The sequence below is a fragment of the Piliocolobus tephrosceles genome, chromosome 6 (genome assembly GCF_002776525.5).
Source record: "Piliocolobus tephrosceles isolate RC106 chromosome 6, ASM277652v3, whole genome shotgun sequence".
NCBI classification, from domain to species: Eukaryota; Metazoa; Chordata; class Mammalia; order Primates; family Cercopithecidae; genus Piliocolobus; species Piliocolobus tephrosceles.
Window position 1 is genome coordinate 56601325 of NC_045439.1, and position 21861 is coordinate 56623185.

Sequence of the window (21861 nt, forward strand, 5' to 3'; positions counted from 1 at the left end):
GCCACTCAGTTTGCTTTCTGTAATTTGTCCCATGAAGTTAGAGTTCAGACCAGACTTCTCAGAGCTGTTTTCTTTTTCTAAACTGAAACTCAGTTTTCACTATTACCTCTTTATAAAAAAAAAAAAATGGTTTGTTTAGAAATCTGAGAAAAATATTTCACTATAAAATATTCATAAAATTTTTGTTTTTTGTGAAAGTTATGACCATTTGCAGTAAGAAGGCCTGGTTGTGCTCTAAAGCCGAAATGTCATTTAATTTCAGGTACATTCAAGTAAACTTTGCAGAAAGAAAATGGGTTTCATTTAGCTGCTCATTAGGGGGAAAAAAGTCTGTGCTAGGCTTTTCATTTATATTGAATTTTAAAACGGACCCGGAAGACTACACTTCTGCTTCACAATTCTTGCTGTTCTCTTCAGTTCTTTTTGATAGAAGCAAAATCAACTTTCTAAGATAGTGTTGTATGTTTTTTTACTGAGCAATATTCTGACTCAGTGACCCGTAGCTCACTAGGTTCTTCCTGTAGTAAGAGTTATAAAAGTGAGGCTGGATGCAGTGGCTCATGCCTGTTATCCCAGCACTTTGGGAGGCCAAGGTGGGCGGATCATGAGGTCAGGAGTTTGAGACCAGCCTCACCAACATGGTGAAACCCCATCTCTAAAAAAAAAAAATACAAAAAATTAGCTGCGCACAGTAGTGCACACCTGCAGGCCCAGCTACTCGGGAGGCTGAGGCAGGAGAATCGCTTGAACCCGGGAAGCGGAGGTTGCAGTGAGCTGAGATTGTGCCACTGCACTCCAGCCTGGGTAACAGAGTGAACTCCATCTCAAAAAAAATTAAAAAGCACTCATGAAATCTTGAAAATTGTAAAGTTATATAAATCAGGTTTTATGTACTCTCAATTTTAAGCCTTTAACTTTGCCTTAAGACAGTATTTTTCCTACTGCAGATCCATAGTAGAGGATTATGAAATCAATTTAATGGAAACCAGCATTTTTTATTAATAAAATACACAAAATATCAGAGTACATGGTCCATGGTAAGGATATTTCAGTGATATGTACCTATGTACTGTACATATGTGTGGGTGTATGTACTGTGTTGTAAGATAAAATGTATTTCTTACAGTGGGTGGCATCCAAGTTTAAAAGCCAGCTGCCTTAAGGAATCTATTCTCTATGAGGACAGGTGATTAAAACTAGATCACTTAAATGTAAGCAATACACTGAATTGTATTATTTGTTTTCTGTCACTGAATTAACTTGGCTTTCTTCCAAGAGTTGAGATTTCTGACAACCACAGATTTGTCAAAATAAACTAGAGCAACTCAAGTCTTTTTGTTTTTGTTTAAAGGGAATATTTTGTTTTTTTTAAACAGGTCAGTCAGATGAATTCTCTTGAACAAGAATTGGAAACAATTCATTTGGAAAATGAAGGCCTGAAAAAGAAACAAGTAAAACTGGATGAGCAGCTCATGGAGGTAAGTTTCTCAGCAGATGGCCTTAGCTATGAAGAATATTTTAATCCATGAATGAGCCATTTGTTGGGAGCGACTAGACATGGCATTGAATTCCCGTTGTGAAAATCTAAGTACACTGCCAAGTTGAATTCTTTGGTCTGTCTTACCAAGTTTTATAGACAGCTTTGCTTAATTATACTGTCATAGGAAGCCATACTGCTTTTCAGAGGAAGTAATAATGATGACCTAAAATGCAAAGACCCGTACCTCTGCAAATCCAGGTTGCAGGGACTTTCTGATTAGCCAAGGGGCCCTGAGCACTCTTGCCATCACCGTGTTTATGCCAGTTCCCCTGATCCCTCCTATATTGCAGCATTTTATAGACATGATTGATCTCTAGCACCCTCTTCAGTTGGGAAATCCATGCGGGAAATTTGAGAGCATTAACATTTGAAGTTTTCATTTCAAGTGCTGCTATTCTTCATTACTACATTTAGAACTCAGCACTCCTTTGTGAGAGGTACATCTAATAACTATGAAAATGTATTTGTGGCCAGGCATGGTAGCTCACACCTGTAATCTCAGCACTTTGGGAGGCTGAGGCAGTCAAATGGCTTAAGTCCAGAAGTTCAAGACCAGCCTAGGCAACATGGTGAAACCCTGTCTCTACAAAACACACACACACACACACACACACACACACACACACAAAAATTAGCCAGGTATGGTGGTATATACCTGTAGTCCCAGCTACTTGAGAGGCTGAGGCAGGAGGATTGCTTGAGCACAGGAGTTGGAGGTAGCAGTGAGCCGAGATCATGCCACTGCACTCCAGCCTGAGCGACAGAGACCCTGTCTCAAAAAGAAAGAAAAAGAAAAAACTGGATTTGTAAAACTAACTTGTCAGCTTGGACTTTGGGTTCCAGTCTTCTAGATTGTTATATCCTATAATTAAACTAAGTATTCAGAAAACAAATTTATGTATAAATCCTTCTTAAGGATTTCATTGATATACGTTGGGTAGATGAAATTAGTCAATCTAACATTTAGTGAACTATAAGACTTTTGTAAGGCAGAGAAGAACATGTAGAAATTCTTTTTGTGCTCTTAAGAAGTACTATGTATACACATATTTTTAAATCCAGAATTATAAGAAGAAATGGGGCCAGGCACAGAGGCTCACGCATATAATCCCAGCACTTTGGGAGGCCGAGGCAGGTGGATCACCTGAGGTCAGGAGTTCGAGACCAGCCTGGCCAACATGGTGAAACCCCATCTCCACTAAAAATACAAAAAAATTAGCTGGGCATGGTGGTGGGCGCCTGTGATCCTAGCTACTCAGGAGGCTGAGGCAGGAGAACTGCTTGAACCCAGGAGGCAGAGGTTGCAGTGAGCCGAGATCACACCACTGCACTCCAGCCTGGGCAACAAAGCCGGACCCCATCTCATAAAAAAAAAAAAAAAAGAGGAAAAAGAAGAAATGGAGCTATTTTTTTCTTTTATGAAGCTGGCCACGTGCAAAGGTAGCTTTTAAAAACCAAGCATCAAGCACTGATTTTTAATGTGAAATATGGGCATACATATAGCAGTAACATTTAAATCACCAGTGAAGTTTGTCGATTTTGTGTTCTCTGATCTGTCAGCTAAAGGGGAAATTTATGAAACTTTAGTGAAATCTAAACCATTTTTTCTTTTTTTAACAGCAATAAAATGAATGCATTCAAAACTGAGCTGTGGGCTGTACTTAGATGTAGACATGCTTTTCTCATGAAATATAATTATATACTCTGAGGAATAAGATGTCTAAAACTAAGCCCATATTGTCTAGTATCAAATTGAAAAGTAGCAGTGTGTACTTAGTCACCGGAGAGCCTTTCCAGAGGCTCTGCCAAGAGGCCAGTTCTTCTCCCGCCTGTTCCCGTCTTACCAGGCACCCGTTGACAGTATTAGCCATCATAAGCAATTTCCCCATGTTTTTTTCTGACCTAGTAGTAAATATTTGCTAACAGAGGAGGAAAATTAAGTGTTCTTGACACTGGAGCCAAATAGCTAAGGAGAAAGCATGAATTTTTCTATTTGAACACTGAAAAGAACATCTCATACCTGTTTATTCAAATGAAGCTTTCATTAGGAAATGGAACCGAATTATTAGCTGGGTGCGGTGGTTCATGCCTGTAATCCCAGCACTTTAGGAAGCGGAGGCAGGCGGATCCCAAGGTCAGGAGTTCGAGACCAACCTGGCTAACATGGTGAAACCCCATCTCTACTAAAAATACAAAAATTAGCTGGGTGTGGGGGCGCGCGCCCGTAATCCCAGCTACTCAGGAGGCTGAGGCAGGAGAATCGCTTGAACCTGGGAGGCGGAGGTTGCAGTGAGCCAAGATCACGCCACCGCACTCCAGCCTGGGCGACAGAGCAAGACTCCATCTCAAAAACAAAAAACAAAACGCTATAGATTTATACAAATGGGATTTTTTTTGAGATTCTGTCACCCAGGCTAGAGTACAGTGGTGTGATCACAGCTCACTGCAGCCTTGAATTCTTGGGCTCAAGCAATCCTCTCACCTCAGCCTCCCAAAGTGTTGGGAGTCTCCTGATCCCTCCTATATTACTCCAGATTGGAGTTTTTAAAAACAGTGTTATTGGCCAGGCGCAGTGGCGTGCACCTGTAGTCCCAGCTACTCAGGAGGCTGAGGCAGGGAACTGCTTGAACCCAGGAGGTGGAGGTTGCAGTGAGCCGAGATCGCACCACTGCATTCCAGCCTGGGTGACAGAGCAAGACTCCATCTCAAAACAAACAAACAAAAACAGTGTTATTTAGGTATAATTCACATACTATATAGTTCACATATTTCAGGTGTACAATTCAATAGTTTTTAGTATATTAATTTTTAACCTGTGATAAACATATGACTAACATAGAATTTGCCATTTTAACCATTTAAAAATGTACAATTCAGTGGCATTCGTTAAATTCACAACATCCTACAACCATCACCACTACTTCCAAAACCTGTTCATCACACCAAACAGACGCTGTAGCTATTAAGCATTAACCATTCCCCCTCTCCAGCCCTACAAACTGGATTTTTATTGACAGTGTGATATCTATAGAGCAGGTTAATTTGGGGGATGTACAGTGTGTCCCAGCTCACCTGAGGGGTAGGTACACTCCTTCTCACTCTGGCAGGGATTCTTACCTGATTGGAGCAATGCTGGTGGGCTGGGCAGGGACAGGTTTTTACATCACAATCTCTGGAATCGGGATTTGAGCAAAGCTGTCTTCCAGGTTCTGATCTGACATGTGCACTGCCTTGGGGGAAGTAGCCTCTCCTCATCTCTATTTACTAGTTTAACAGTCACGGTTCTAATATAACACATCCCCCCACTGTAATTAAACATCACAGATCACTAGACTAGGAAAAGGGGAAATTAGGGCTAGAATTTGACTCCTACTTCAGGACTTTTTCAATGTGAGCGGTTCAATAAATTCGTTTTGAACATTCAGCAGAAGGGTTACAGACTATATCAGCAGTTCTCGAGTCTGCTGTGTACCTCTCTGATAGCCAACATTTCAGACACTTCACAAAAATGGTTTATAGTTTATACTTCTTTCTGCATCTCCAAGTGGCAAGAGATTTAATGTCAGATCCGTTCCATACTGGACCTGGAATAATCTTTATTTATTTATTTTTAAACAGAATCTGGCTCTGTCACCAGGTGGGAATGCAGTGGCACGATTTCAGCTCATTGCAACCTACGCTTCCCAGATTCAAGCAATTTTCCTGCCTCAGCCTCCCAAGTAGCTGGGATTACGGGCGCCCACCACCATTCCCAGTTGTATTTTTAGTAGAGACAGGGTTTTGCCAAGTTGCCAGGATGGTCTCCATCTCCTGAACTCATGATCTGCCCATCTTGGCCCCGCCAAGAGCTGGGATTACAGGTGTAAGCCACCACACCCGGCATATTTTTTTTTTTTTTTTTTTTTTTGAGACGGAGTCTCACTGTCACCTAGGCTGAAGTACATTGGTGTGATCTTGGCTCACTGCAATCTCTGCCTCCCAGGTTCAAGCAATTCTCCTGTCTCAGCCTCCTGAGTAGCAGGGACCAAAGGCAACGTGCCACCACGCCTGGCTAATTTTTGTACTTTTAGTAGAGACGGGGTTTCACCATGTTGGCCAGGCTGGTCTTGAACTCCTGACCTCAAGTGATCCACCCACCTCGGCCTCCCAAAGTGTTAGGATTACAGGTGTGAACCACTGCACCTGGCCTGGACCTGGAATCTTCTACATCATTATATTGGGAGGGGCACAAATAGGATACAGTAAGTGAATTAGAATTCTGCATTTGCAGAATTAGAATTGTAGGACATTTTAATGTCTGTAAAATTTATATACAGAAAAATGTAAATGTTGGTCTTTCATATGCTCTTATTCATGTATATAATAGACCTAATTAGTACTGTTCTTTCTCTTTTTATAACTCATACTTTTCTCTTTTTATAACTCCTGTAATTTTCTCTTTTTGTTTTGTCTGTGGCTAACCTGTACCTAGAACTCAGTGGTTGGAAGTAGCAGAGAAGGGTGCAGTTCTCTGCCTGAGATAGTGTGTGAAGGTAGAACATTCTCTTACAATGAACTTTCATAGCATGGAGCCATCTCATTAAACCCCTTGCTCATGTTATCATTTCTATTGATTATAACAGTTAATAAGTACTTAAGCTAAGAGCCAGTATTCATTTTGTTTTAATGGTATGTCTGTTTACATCAAACTTTTCCTCAGTATTTAAAGCATTATTATGTATGAAGAAAATTATCCCACTGATATAAAATTATGGGATAATTCTCCATAATTTTAATCATAAAAATAAAGTGGTTTTCTGAATCTACAACTAGAAGTATCTTAAAGTGGGCAATGCACCTGTCCCCACCTAGAAATTTAGATATAAGGAAATGGATAGTGGCTCTGACATTTCATGGTAACATTTAGTCATAGCCGAGTCTTACAGGTTCTTTTCCACGTTTCTCACACAAGCCTGGAGGTGCCGCTTCTTGAATTTAGTACTTGGTCATGTTTGTTGCATGCTCTGCATATTTATAAATGTGAGGTGGCCTGCCTCACTAGCCAAAATGCCGTGCATCCTCCTCCCTTTCCTCTCCCCCACTTTGACTGGCATGTTGGTACACATTTCCTCATTGTCTTGAATTCTTCCATTCCATGTTCTCCAGTTCCCAGATGTTCTAGGATATTATTGCTTTATGCCCCAGAATTGTCTGTCTTGTGCTGTTTAATCTAAGGGTATAACTACATACTGATAAACTAAAGGTAGGTTAAAATAATTTTAGATGCAAGATGAGGTTCTTCAAAAAAATTGCTAACTTGGGGTTGGAAAAAAATGTAGTCATTTAAGAATCTTTATGAATGGTAAGTGGTAAAACCCTAAAGCATAACCACTTTCTCTAACCCCAGTTTTTAAAAGAGGGGAGGCAATTTTTCCAGTGTAAGAAAAAATGAAGTAGAATTCAGATGCATTATGTACATCATGCCCTTAATATCACTCCAGAGTTGGGAAGGGCTTTTTTTTTTTAAGCCTAAAACTTTTAAGAAAGGCTACTTATTAAGCATATTCTCTGCTAAGTGAAATAGCTTTTCTCATTTCCTCAGGCCCATATGCTGTCCTGTTTCCAAGTTTCAGTGGATCTGGGGTTATTAATGAATTCATAGTCTTCATTTCTCACTGCCTGACACCATGAAGGGCAGCTCGGGGACTGAAGGGACTCAACTGACCAGGACTTTGCCCTTGTCCTTCAGATGCAGCACCTGAGGTTCACTGTGACGCCTAGCCCGTCCCCTCATGCTTGGGATTTGCAGCTGCTCCAGCAGCAAGCCTGTCTGATGGTACCCAGGGAGCAGTTTCTGCAGCTTCAACACCAGCTGCTGCAGGCAGAAAGGATAAACCAGCACCTGCAGGAGGAACTTGAAAACAGGACCTCCGAAACCAACACACCACAGGTGTGAAGCTCTCTCTTCTCTAGTAGTAGATCACCTGTTAATCACCTGTTAATTTTACCTGTTTATTTGAAAGTTATACCAGTTCAAAGGTTGAGAGAAAGAACCTAAATCTGATGGCACACACCTGTAGTCCCAGCTACTTGGGAGGCTGAGATGGGAGGATCGCTTGAGGCCAGAGGTTTAAGGCTGCATTGAGCTACGATCATGCCTATGAATAGCCACTGTCCTCCAGCCTGGGCATCATAGCAAGACTCCATCTCTTAAATTTAAAAAACAAAACAAAATCACAACCCTAAATCTTCTTTCAGAGTTATATTTTTCCTGTATGACAAATCCACAGAACTGCAGTGCTGTTTTTTGGGCTGTGCAGTGCTACTTTTGAGCTCTCAGCTTCTAAGCTAAATCATTTAGTGTTCTGGGTCTCCTTTGCCCATTTGTAATCGACAATGAAGTATCAGGATCACTTAAACATAGTGTACAATTGGCCTAATGTTCCCATCCCATGCCAAAAATATTACAAAATTTAAATGTGGCTAGGATATGCGCCACTAACAAAGTATACTGAGCTTCCCTGTGCCAGAGCCCTGCAGCCTGCTGCATCCCATGAAAATCACAAATGAGGACTTTTCACAACAGAGTATGTAGTCAGTGACATGTTTCTAGTTGACATAGTTCATACAACTATTTAAGAAAGTAAAAGTCTTCTCATGGTTTGTTAGCATGATCCCAGCTCACCACCACATCCAATCTTATATTACTTAGATTTTCAAGTATTCATAGTTATTTCTCTTTAGTGCCTCATTCATCATCCCTTTCTCAGAAGTTTCTTAACTCTTGGGGCTTGCCCATTTAGTTAATTCAGAATTAGGAATAAAACAGAAAGTCCTTCTTTGTGGAATTCAACGTTAATGCTTTCTGGTTTGCATGTGCTTGTGTGTTCAGATACCTTGCCTCTCAGATCCCTTGCTTGATAAGGAATTTCCCATCTCTTATTTGAATCCCCTCAGCATGACTTTGCAAAGTCACATTAGCCCTGGAACTCTACATAGGAACAGTTCTGTTTCTTCTGCTAGTATCCATCCATGCTTAATTACTAAGTACTCCTACCACTTGTCAGTTCTAATAAACTTTTCCCTCTACATCCATACCTATGCTGTATTTCTAATGAACTTCAGAAGGTCTTTGTCTTATGAGCTTTAAAATCTGTTTTTGGAAGCTTTATACATACTTCTTCAACTTCCCAGTATTAAAGTTCTTAAATTGTGATGGTCGAGTGTTAGATGCTTTAACTCTCCAGTATATAATTGAACTACAAAACTTTGATCTCGGTTTTTAGTGGACCTTCTGACCAAATGATCCACCAGGATTCTACTCATTGCTCTCGTACACACTATTTTCAAAGCCTGCTGTTTCCAACCCACCCACCAATGTTAAAAAAAATATCCTTTTCCTCCAATTCCTTCAGGATTAGACAAACACTAAGATCTTTGAAAGAAAAAAAAATCCTCCAACCAGATGACAGGGTGGACTGCTTATTACTCTCACCAGAATGCTACTGCAGGCTAACTTCCCGCTGCTAAGCTGACACTGATTTTAAGAATACAGAATATTGTTAAATCTGCACGTTTCTGTGTGTGGAGTGATGTGATCTCTTCTGCATTCTGTGTTGCTTTGCTTGCCTATGCAGTGTTAATGTGTATGCTTTTAACAATTGTTTGCATTATAAATGTGTGAATTTAGACTCCCCCTAAAAACTCATCCTGACATGAGGGTGAAGTGTACCACTTGCCTTCTTTCTCTAGGCCTTGCTACCGGAGCAGCAAGCAGTGCATGCAGATTCCTGCAGAAGGATTGGGCACCTGTGAAAACTGGGCTGCTATCGCTGGCATTTCTTACCATGGCAGACAGATGCACACACCCACCCATGCACACACACCACACACAGAGACATAAGCTGTGTTGGAATTAAGTGCTCTTTTGAATTATTTTATTATTTTTACTGTTAAACCTTTGCAGTATTATGTCCTTATTTATTTATGTAGAAATGACAGATCTTGTGAATCAAATTCACAAACATCAACTTGTTACGAATCATTTTATTTATACCCTTTAAAGAGTGTGAATTTAAGATTCTTGAAAGGATGTAGTCTATATATTTTCTCATTCCATATGTTGCAACTATTTTTAACAAAGGTACTACTTTTATATATGGAATTTGAAGAAAATCAGGGGTATTTATACTGTTTTGTATAAGATGTATAAATCTTTTTGACAGGAAATTTTTGATGAAACAATAAAATAAATTTTAAGTATATGACTGCCTTTGTTTTTCCTGTTTTCTCTTTTGCCAACTCTTTGAATTATCTGTTTTTTTGTTTTGCTTTGTTGTCGGGCACATAGACATCAGACATTTTATATTTATATGTTTGAACTTTAAAAAGCTATTTTTTTTTAAATATAGGCCTTTTTAAAAGCTAGATGTCCTCCAGGCCCAATTTTTTGTAACTTACTTCCTGCATTAGACCTTTGCCTATTACAGTTTTTATCCTCAGGATAGTTACTACAATGATTTAGGGTTTCTTTTATGATTAAGTGTTATTACTTAGTATCTAAACAGATGGTGGCCTTTGACTCATGTTTGGTCATTCTGCATGTCTTTTAAAGTCTTTCTTAACTACCATCAGCTATTAACACCTTTATGAAATCTGAAATTCCTTATGGGGACATTTGGGTGGACTGCAGAGGGATGAGGGTTGCATTCTAGGTCTCTCTCCTCTCCAAAACCCACTTACTCCTTAACCCATCACTGTTGTGGAGGAGATTTTTAATTTTCAATCTGCTCTGGTAGTAAACTCATCCTCCAATCCAGGTGTGTGCTTCACGTTTACAAGTGGGAAACAGATGACTAGAAAAATTGGCAGGAAGAGGCTGATTATTATGAAGAAAGAAAACCACCCTCACAGTTATCAGCCACGTCAAAGGAAAAACAGACATGCATATTGCAAGCTGTTGGAAATGTTGGGAAACCCTGAATCTATTCCGTGCTTGTTTTGGTGTTGACAGGCCCACAACATTGCAAAGTCCCAAATCACAGATGGGAAGTTGATAACTGTCTTTTAAGTTACTTTGGATTTCCATTTTACTAGAAGTACACACAGGTATTAAATTCTGGGTTTTAAGAATTTTGCTTTATATCAGGGGGATGATGGTAACACAGGTAAGATTCTTTTGTTTTTTAAATCTGATTCTTTCTCTGATAGGGTTACTTTTCTGACCTGTGCAATCCATGCAGGGCTCAAAATTCTCATTTCATGAGAAATCCATCCTTCCTGTTACAAAGGCAAAACATTTGCTGTCCTTTCTTTAGGCATCTTGTGGGGAAAATAAACCAGTGTTTTCTTTTCAGTGTGACATGATTTTCGAATAATATACTTTTCTTCCCTTCAGGGAAACCAGGAACAACTGGTAACTGTCATGGAAGAACGAATGATAGAAGTTGAACAGAAACTGAAACTAGTGAAAAGGCTTCTTCAAGAGAAAGTGAATCAGCTCAAAGAACAAGTGAGCCTCCCTGGTCATCTCTGTTCACCCACCTCACATTCCAGCTTTAACGCCAGTTTTACATCCCTTTATTGCCATTAACTCATTAACTTACGTTGTCTAATAAAGGCAAATTCTATTATAAATGTCTACAAGAACTTAGGATTTCCTGTCCCTCATACCGCCCCAAAAATATGAACTGTGTATTTTTTCCAAAGCTCTGTTTAAGGCATGTTTGTCCACAATATAAAAGTGTAAATCTTTGCTAACATGATTCACATGGACCTAAGATTTTAAAGATCAAAAAATATATATTGATTCACATGGACCCAAAGCATATCCATTCACATGCTTTAGGTCCATGTGAACCAATAGATTTTTCTCTGCCCAAGACAGGAAATACTCCTGTTTAAATTGAAAAATGATATTGGTAAAAAAAAAAAAAAAAGGGGGGGGGGATAATAAATGGAACTTTAGCTTTCCTGTTCCCAACAGCTTACGAAAACCTCAAAAAGTATCTTATTGCTACAGCGACTCCAAAAAGATGTAGTTTGAATTACAGTCTAGACCCCAGATTCCAGGACCACTAAACAGCCTGCTCCTTTTCACCTGCTGGTGGCAGATGTGGCTTTGGTGTTTAGAAATTAGTTGCGCCTCCACTGAAGAGACAAGCAGAAAAGTACTACCCTCTGGAAGAGTGTTATAGCCTCTCTGGAAACTGAGATGAACATGTTGGGTGGGGGGCAGAAATTGCCCAACGTAGTTCTTTAGATACTTAAAACCTAAGAATAACCCCAAGAGAGGGTCTGAATTCAGCTGTAGACAGGAACTTTCTGTTGCCCTGTATCTTAATACACACGGAAGAAAAAGTCCCGTTTAGTAAGCATTTATCCATTCAGTTCTTTACGTATCCAAGCATTCAGCACATAGTTACTGTGGGCCAGGTCCTGCCGTGGGCACAGGGATACAACAGTCGCTGCCCATATAGAATGCACTTACAAGGTGCCAAACATTTGGCCAAATGGTAGGTTCAGAAGTGAGTGGGATCCGTCCTGTTTTCAGTAGAGGTGAACACAAGAGAAGAGATATTTGATCCAACCCGAGAGTTTAAAGAAAGCTTCCTAAAGACCTCTTAATCTGCGTCTTGAGGGTTAAGATTTCACCCAGTTAAAGTGTGGGGAAGGGCATCCTAGACTGTGGGAACGTCATGGAGTTATGACCACATGTGGGGTGTGGACACGTATAAACACTTCAGCATTGCCAGTTCACACTGTCCTGGGAGAGGCAGCAGGAGAGACTAGAGAGGAAGGGGGAACAGGACAGTAGGCCTCCCGTGCTGAGCCAAGGAGCCTGATTTTTATTCTATTGGTGATGAAGAAATATCAACTTTTTTTTAAGGAAAGGAAGGGAGGGAGGAAGGAAAAAAAAAGTTGTATTTGGGAAGTTCAACAGAGAATAGTTTCTGAAATGTTACGTGATGCCTGCCAAACATCTAGGTTCTGAGCTTGAGAGTGCTGTCATCCTTATCCCTGCCCTAATAGGTTAAGTTACTCCTTACTTACTCTTTATTCTCATAAACCTTTATACTTTTAGATGCCTTACTTAAAATTGGGTGTAAAATGAACACTTAAAAGGTAACATGGGAAGGGGGTATGGAAAATATTAACCGGAACAACAATGAAAGTATCCCAAGGTTGCTAACAAGTTTTCCCACCCCAACCTAGACCATATATTCTAACTATAAAGATTAGACTAGACAAAGCCCCATGCAAAACAAAACAAAGACATTTCAGGAAAAGTAACTGCCCAAATCTTATCTCTGTTATAATAAATACATGAGCTGTATTTTTAGATAATCAGTGAGTTGTAGTTACGAATGGGCAATTCAAGCAATCTGTTACAAGCAGAGTTAAACAGTCCACACCTGACACCTCAGGAATTTAAGTTTTAAAAGTATTTTATGTTTTTAAAGAATAAATAAAGAAATAATGCCTATTTAGGTAGAAAAAACCTTTTGTTTTGGTGCCCTCTAATATCAATCTGTTCTATTAGTAACCTACATCAACATCTTATGCAAAGAAATAGCTTGGAAAAGGTGGATTTGCTCCAATGGTATCCCTGATGCCAAGTCTGATGTTGAAGCTATATTGTAAAATACAACAATATAATTAGAAGAAGTGATTTGCCTTTACAAAACAACAGTCCTTATGTCAGACCTTAAACCAAAGGTTTAAGAAGAGTTACAGAAATGGAGTCAAGATGTTTCTGGTTCTGTTTCTAGCTCTGCAAGAACACTAAGGCAGACGCAATGGTGAAGGACTTGTATGTTGAGAATGCCCAGTTGTTGAAAGCTCTGGAAATGACTGAACAGCGACAGAAAACAGCAGAGAAGAAAAATTACCTCCTGGAGGAGAAGATTGCCAGCCTCAGTAATATAGTTAGGAATCTGACACCAGCGCCACTGACTTCTACACCTCCTTTGAGGTCATAGCCAAACCAAAGGGTACACTCATATTTGTGCACTTTACTGAAATACATGGAACATTTCAGAAGGTTCTCAACTTTTTTAACCTTTATTGGCTTAAAGTTAAAATTAAGCAACAGAACTGGAGTTTCCATTTATCATAATTAGTTTTTCTAAATAGACATTTAACGGGAGTTTGAAAATAAATACTCACATATTTCACTACTTAAATTATTCCCAAGATTTGAGTTTATTTTAAAATTCTAATAGCCACCAAGAATGTGGACGTATGAAAACAATTCAAGAACCTAAAAAATAGCAGTTTTGAATGAGTTTTTGTGGTTTGGGTTTTTTTTTTTTTTTTTTAAATCATTGTTACCAATCTATGTGTAAAGTCTAGATATTTGAAGTTTGAGATCTGATGAGAATGGTTGTTATAAACTGTATTTTAAAGCCAAATGTAGGTGTTCTTACATATTTAAATACTGGAAAGTTATTGTAATAGTTTTGGTTCTTTTAATTGGTAGACAATTAATTGGTAGAGTATAATTGTTTGGTTAGGAGGCAGGGCTTATTAACCACTGAGGTCAGACAAACCCAAATCTGTAGAATTCTAACCTTCTAACACCTGTGGCAGTATTACCACTCTTTTTGTATTATAGATTTAGAAGTGATTTACTCAATTGCACTCTTAACTAATGTTAAAGCTTACTTGCTTTAAACAGCCTTTTCTTTTCTTCTTTCTCTTAGAGGTTTCATTTGGGGAGCTGGTCTTCTAAGAAATGGATAAAGCCACATAATTAAAGCAGTTGAACTATAGGGAAAGCACTGAACAAACCACTTTGGAGTAAATAGCTACTCTTAGAAAAGAGGGATTAGCAGACCATGTAGGTTTTCTGTCTCTCAAATCTTGGAGTTCATGAACTTACTTGAGGTTGCCTCAAGAACTCAGGGAACAATACTGTAAACTGTCTTCCTGAACTACTGTAGGGCCTCTCTAAGAATCTGAAATGTATAAACCATGTGACCTCATTTATTTGTCTTATATATTTACAGCCATAGTAGAATTTTTATTTCTACATTTTTAGTAAATGTAATATTCTGGGGGAAAAAAGGCCTTGATTTTAGGGTTAAAAACCTGACTTATAGAAGAGTTTATTTAATATAGATCAAAATTTTCCGTATTTCTTACTCCTTCTATACCTCAAATCTGATTCTAAGAATTTCTTACTGTGATAATCATTGGCATGCCACCTGAGGTCAAGGAGTGCCAAATAGGACTTACCACTCATGCTCAAGATCAAAACTTTATAGAACAGTTACACATTTTAGATTCGGTAACTTTTTCTTCCAATTATAATCTCTGCTTCTAGCCACTTCCGCCAGCAGTTGGTGGAATACTTACTAGGTGCAGGGCACTATCCAAGCTCATCACAACAACCTGCTTGTTTTCATGAGACAATAATCCGAAAAGTTCGCTTTGATATATTCCTGGAGGGCCAAGCCCATCCATTTACAAAAGGTGTAACAGCAAAATCGAGGACTGCTTTATGGGCAGGAACACAAGAGAAAGCAAACTGCCCAAGAAGTCATCGTGTCAGAAACTCAATCTCAACAAAATAATTTCCATCAGGGAATTTCAGGGTTTCCTGGGGCTTATGAGTCTCACCGGTCAATCCAGGAGGCCTCACTACAAGAGCCTTAACAAGGCACGGTTTTTTGTGGGACTGGGAGTTCACACTGATGAAGCAGACCTTTGAATTTTTGCACAGCTCTTGTCAGAAAGCCCTGACTTCTCCCTGGATATAGAGTTAATTTTAATCCTTCCCTATTATTATACATCAAAATATTTGACATCTGCTATCATGCCTTCTTTAGATCTTTCTTCTGCGGTGCAAACATTTCTAGTAGGTGTTTAACTACTTGTATGGCATTAGCTTTCACAGAAAATTTTTTCACTTAAAACTATGGCTTGGCCTAGGCTAAGGACAGACATAAACTAAGTACCTGTAGTGTATTTGTGATATGCGCCAAGTTACTCAAGGTTATTGCTGTCGGAACTGAACAATAATATTTCCCAGATAGCTGGCCTTAGCATGTGATCACAGTTGTTGTATTTTTAATTTTCGTCTTTTACACGATAAGAGGTGTAGGTTAATTTGTGTATTTCCTATAAATTTGTATTTATGTGTATATAAAATGTACCATGAATGTAAATATGACTTTCTGGAAAGTTTAGACTACATTTAGAATCTCTATTCAAAATCAAAATGCTGCTCAAATGAAAGTGAATTTAACCAATATCTAGGTGCTTAATTTCTCGTTTTACCCCACTTATGAGATTGATATTTCTCATATTGAGGTTTTTCCCATATAGATACCTTAAATGTATACATTTGTGCAACAATTTTTGAGAAGGTGAGTGGCAATTTATAATTTAGTTGGCAAATTGTAATAGAGCTTATAGCTTTTAAAAGACCTTTTAAAGAATTAAATGTAAACTTAAAATTACGTTTAGATGTTGTTTCAAACTTTACAGTAGCACTCTTCAAAATATTAAGTTATATGTATTATAGGCATTTAGTTGCTTATTAAAAGCACTGATTTTTAAGCTTTTTTATTTAAGAACAATTATTTAAGATCATCTTAGAAGATGGGATCTTCATTTCAAGGAAAGGGAATCAAGTTTGCCTTTGTGATAACATGTTACACTAAGAAAAGGAAAATGTGGATAGTAAAACCCACCTCTCAGACTATCTTGCTCTCATCTGTTCTTTAGAAGCCTGCACTTAAGCTCAGATTTGTGAAGGGAGAGTAGAAGGGGAGAGGTAGAACCACAGTGTTTTATTTATTTTTCTAAAATTCTTACTAAATCCAGAGTTTTAAAACTGTTTTAAATGTAAATTCTTCCCAGAAACTTCAATGCATTGCATATTTTACATAAGTAGATCATGAAGTCAGACTTTCAAGGCATAGGAAGCGATATTACAGGTCTAGTATTTTAATAATGCACTAATACCCAGGGCAGATATTATGAGAAACTATTTCTTCTCTCAAGAATAAGGGTTTATGGCAGACTTTGCTTTTTTAACATGTGAGAAATGAATTTTTTATTTTGTGATTTATGTGATTTCTTTTTTTGCTGAATGAAGGAAAAGAGAAATTGTTGCTATTGTCAGCATCTTAAAGGTATTTCCAATCAAGGCAAGGCTAAGTGCTTTGTGATAGTGTTAAGCAAGTCATGTTTTGAATGGATTACCTGTAATGACGCATTGGAATGATACAATTATACCAGTAATGCCAAAAACCAAGTCAAAGCCTAATTAACCAAAGCACTCATTTAAAAATCATCATGTTTGGACCTATTTGGACCTGTCAGCACTGTAAAGTAGTTTTGGTTTTGTGGCATATGAATAGCTGTTTAACAAATCAAAGTTAGCTTTTTGCTTCTCAGCTGTTTTGGACAATACAAGTTCTTAATGGGGAGACATTATCATGGCATGACTTAAGGGAACATTGGTTTTGTGAAGAAAACAGATTATCTAAAGCCATCTCTGTATTTCTGTTCAGATAAAGATTAATGAGTTATGTGTTTATATCAGCTTTGTATATTTCATCTTAGCCATTCTATCCTAGAAAGATTTTAATGTGAGCTTAAAATGTAAATAAATAATTTTGCAAACATGCCTTTTGTTTTCTATATACCCTGACTTTTTAAATAAAGTTTCAGTGTATTTTTCATTGGTCTTTAGAATGATATCAAAATATTTCACCAAACACATTCTATAAATGCAGAATCTCAGCCCACACTCCAGACCTACTAAATCAGAATCTTCATTTTAACAAGATTCCCCAAGTGATTTGTGTAGGACTTAGAGCATTGAGATTCCATTTCTATTCTAGAAGGATGACTTTCACACCAGCCAGCTTGGGGTCCCTGTATACTGTGGTGGTGCATAGTTTATCTGCAGAAATCATGACTTAACCTTGGGCAAGGCCCCATTTGTGATTTTGGGTGCTTCAAAGGTGGCTTTATTTCACGTTGCCATCTTTATGGATGGCTCAGACTTTAATTGAGCAGCTCATGAATCATGAGATATACATAGTTAGAAACTCATGAACAACTTAAAAGCATGTTAATCTGCTGAACACCGAAATGTAGAATTGGAAATGTTGGCCGAACTAGACCCATCTCGTGAGCCCTGTTGTACTGAATTTCAAAGCTTTTATACCAACCTCACACTGCCTTTTTCTGGCAGAAACTACCAGTATTCCCATTTTATGGATGAGAAAAATAGAGCTTAGCACACTCAAGGCCACACTGCCAGCTAAGTAGGGGACTTGGGACTAGGGGTTCAGGTTTGTCTGACTTGCAACACTTGTATCAATTCCTACTTCTGGCAGAACATTTTATCAGTATTGGTTCAATGGCAACCATGTACACTGCACTCTGAAAGGTACTGTGTAAAACATTCCTGCTATCCGTTTGCAGTAGAGTGATAAGATTTACACAGAAAAAAAGATCAGAAAATCTGCATCCATACGGAAGACAATCAAGTGTTGACGGACTCTGCTATGAGCACGGAGATAGGATTAGTGTCAAATATGTAAGGTCCTCAACCTAGAATTCAACATAATTCTACACTTCACTGAGATTTGTGCAGTCTGTGTGTTTTGTAGTCTTATTTACTGTGCAAAATCACAAACAGTAATTTTCTAATACGTACTTGATGCCCATTTTCCCCATAATGTTATGTTTTGGCCATAAGACTGGAATTCTCACCTAAACTGTGAAACGTCTGTTATATAATCTCCTGATCAAAAGGTTACATTTCACCCAGAAGTGCTTTCTATTCTTGTTTGGTTGCTTCACTTGCAAAACAGGAGACATGGCTAGTTTTGACAAAGACTTTTTTAAAATTCCAAATAAAGTTAAAATTCCAAAGCAGAGAACTGTATAACTAAATCAGTGAAATGTTGTAGTGAGTAGGCAATAATGTAAAATAGAGCTGAATACCCTTATGTTAAAATAATATTTAATTCTGAAAAATGATTACATGAGATATGCTTTACTAGTTAAGGCAAAGTAGGCAGCTCTTAACTGTGCTTACAGCCCAGATCAACATTTACCAATCCTTTTTCTTTCCTGTTTGGAGGCATATCTGTCTTCAAGATCAAGCAATAAGTAAGTACTGACCCTGTGCCAGGTACTAAGAGGTTATCTAGTATTAAAGTACTATGAACAATAAAAGGGACTCTTTAAAACTGTCAATGTCAAAAAAAAAAAAAAATGTGGCAATGTTCCAAATTAAAGGATTCTAAGTAGACATAACTAAATGTAGTACCTAATCTTAGACTAGATTCTGTGTCAGAGAAGAAAATGTAAAGCAGGTGGTCCCCAGCCTCCTGGGCATTAGGAACCAGGCCACACAGCAGGAAGTGAGCAGCCAGTGACCAAGCAAAACTTCATCTGTATTTACAGCCATTCCCCATATCTCCCATTACCGCCTGAGCTCTGCCTCCTGTCAGAGCAGCTGTTGCATTAGATTCTCATAGGAGTGCAAACCTTATTGTGAACTGCAGATGCAAGGGATCTAGGTTGTGCACTCCTTAGGAGAATCTAATGCCTGATGATCTGTCACTGTCTCCCATAACCCTCAGATGGGACCGTCTAGTTGCAGGAAAACAAGCTCAGAGCTCCCTCTAAGTCTACATTATGGTGAATTATATAATTATTTCATTATATATTACAATGTAATAATAGAAATAAGGTACACAATAAACATAATGCATTTGAATCATCCCAAAACCATCTGTCCCCTTTCAACCCTGGTCCGTGGGAAATTGTCTTCCACAAAACCAGTCCCTGGTGCCAAAGAGGTTGGGGACCACTGCTATAAAGGACATTGAATTAATTGACAAAATTGGAGTATGGATAGTAGCTTAGAAAAGAATATTATATCAATATTAAATATACTGAAGTTAGTTACTGCATTTCTGTAAAAGTATCTTCTACGAAAGTATACACTGGTGTATTTAGGAATAGAGACTACGATATATGCAACTTATTCTTTTTTGAGAGGAGTCTCGCTCTGTCACCCAGCCTGGAGTGCAGTGACATGATCTGGGCTCACTGCAAGCTCTGCCTTCTGGATTCACGCCATTCTCCTGCCTCAGCCTCCTGAGTAGCTGGGACTACAGGCGCCCGCCACCATGCCCAGCTAATTTTTTTGTATTTTTAGTGGAGACGGGATTTCACTCTGTTAGCCAGAATGGTCTCAAACTCCTGACTTCGTGGTCCGCCCGTCTCAGCCTCCCAAAGTGCTAGGATTACAGGTGTGAGCCACCGTGCCCGGCCGATGTATGCAAATTATTCTTAAATGATTCAGAAACAAAATTGCCCAGGCATGTGCACACACTTGTGAGGGAGAATGTGAGAGAAATAAGACAATGAAGCAAGGATTATTTGTATTATCATTGTAACCCTATTTGTGAGTTTGAAATGATTTCCAATTAAAATGTTTGAAGTGTTATGGATAAAAAAAATATACTGTGTGGCGTCAAGCACCTTAACCTTCCTTGCCCTCATAGCTACTCTGAAGAATAGATGGTATTCCGAGCAAAAACTCACTAGAAACCATTTATGCTAGCCTAACCATACACCTATAGTTTATTATGAAAAGTTCAGCACTGGCTGGGTACAGTGGCTCATGCCTATAATCCCAGCACTTTGGGAGGCCAAGGTAGGTGGATGACAAGGTTAGGAGATTTGAGACCATCCTGACTAACATGGTGAAACCCCATCTCTACTAAAAATACAAAAATTAGCCAGGCATGGTGGCACATGCCTGTAATCCCAGCTACTCAGGAGGCTGAGGCAGGAGAATCGCTTGAATCCGGGAGGCGGAGGTTGCACTGAGCCAAGATCGCACCATTGCACTCCAGCCTGGGTGACAGAATGAGACTCCATCTGCAAAAAAAAAAAAAAAAGAAAAGAAAAGAAAAAAGAAAAAATAAGCACCATATTCAGTGTTGTCTAGTGATAAGTGTGGTCACTCAGCACTATTTCTCCTATCATTCCTTCTTTTGTCCTTGCTCTCTCCCCACTCCTTTGTCCTGATTCCTATGTATTCTCCAGATACCACATGTAAAGGTTCAACAGTGTCCATACAAGTCACAGTAGGTATAATAAAAGCCACCCACCATATCTTACTTAAGTGGCACGACCTGGTAGCAACTTACTTAAAATATTGCCAGTAAAGGTCAAAGTAAGGTTTAAATTTTATAGTCAGGTTATGCATAAATTAAAGAAGTTCTATTGAACTTTTCCAAGTTGTCTTCCTTACCCTCAAATACTGGTGTGGGAGCCCCTCTGTGCTCATGGAAGCGCCCTGTGAATTCCCAGTTGAAGCAAGTACTACTCTATAAGTAACTGCCTACTGACCATTCTGACCTCCACTAGACTAAGATTTTCTCAAGACAAGAACTGATGTCTTATTCAGCATGGTGTTATTCCCAGTTCCCAACTTGATGCTGGAAACAAAATTGGTGCTCAAATATTCATTATGTGAATGGAAGACTGTACATTTCTATTTTAAGTTTGTCTTCCTGAAGTAACACTCATAGGAGAATGTGTGTGCTAACTGTTGTCTGTATATGATCTAATAGTGTTCTTCTCAGTCTTTTTTTTTTTTTGTCTTTTTTTTTTTTTTTTTTTGAGACAGTGTCTTACTCTGTCACCCAAGCTGGGGTACAGTGGTACAATTGCAGCTAACTGCAGCCTCAAACACCCAGACTTGAGCAATTCTCCCACTAAGCCTCCAGAGTAGCTGGGACTACAGGCATGCACCACCATGCCCAGCTAATTTTTAAAATTTTTGTAGAGACAGATTCTCACTATGTTACCCAGGCTGGTCTCAAACTCCTGGCCTCAAGCAATCCTCCTGTCTTGGCCTCCCAAAGCACCAGGATTACAGGCATGAGCCACTGTACCTGGCCTCTTTTCTTTATTCTTTATTAAAGGACCAAAGCTTTAAAAATATTTTAGCAAAGGCCTGAGGAAATTTTCTAAATAAGGAAAAATCATCTTTCAGCATGAGAAAAGTCAAGTGCTGGATTCCAGCAGTTGAAAGAATACATCTCTATTTCAAGCCTATAATTCACAATCTAACTAAACTCTGACCATAACAGACGCAAGCTCATGACATAAACTCTAATGAATGGTTTGTAAAGACAATGTAACAAATTAGACATTGCTTTTACAATTTTTTTTTTTTCTGGAGAAGCTTAAGTTATCTGACATATTGCTACAATTGTTTAATTTTTGCTATTCAACAAATTGCAATATTCTCACTTTTTCTAGGAGAAGCAAAAACTTAAAAGCAGGTT

General features: G+C 38.7%; 1 protein-coding gene across 8 annotated transcripts in view; it reads left to right on the forward strand.

Moving 5' to 3' along the window:
* NIN (ninein) overlaps positions 1–17210 on the forward strand; it is a 113754-nt gene extending 96544 nt beyond the window's left edge. For 4 of the 8 annotated variants that reach the window (XM_023222696.2, XM_023222699.2, XM_023222692.2 and 1 more), the window contains 4 exons: positions 1377–1478; positions 7269–7469; positions 10917–11030; positions 13291–17210. In XM_023222696.2, the coding sequence (XP_023078464.2) occupies positions 1377–1478; positions 7269–7469; positions 10917–11030; positions 13291–13500 (627 nt within the window). In that variant the 3' untranslated portion in view covers positions 13501–17210. Of the gene's footprint in view, positions 1–1376; positions 1479–7268; positions 7470–9271; positions 9784–10916; positions 13184–13290 lie in introns of those variants that run through there. The other 4 variants (XM_023222694.2, XM_023222698.2, XM_023222695.2 and 1 more) reach the window with 4 other exon arrangements.
* Positions 17211–21861: the final 4651 nt, after the last annotated feature.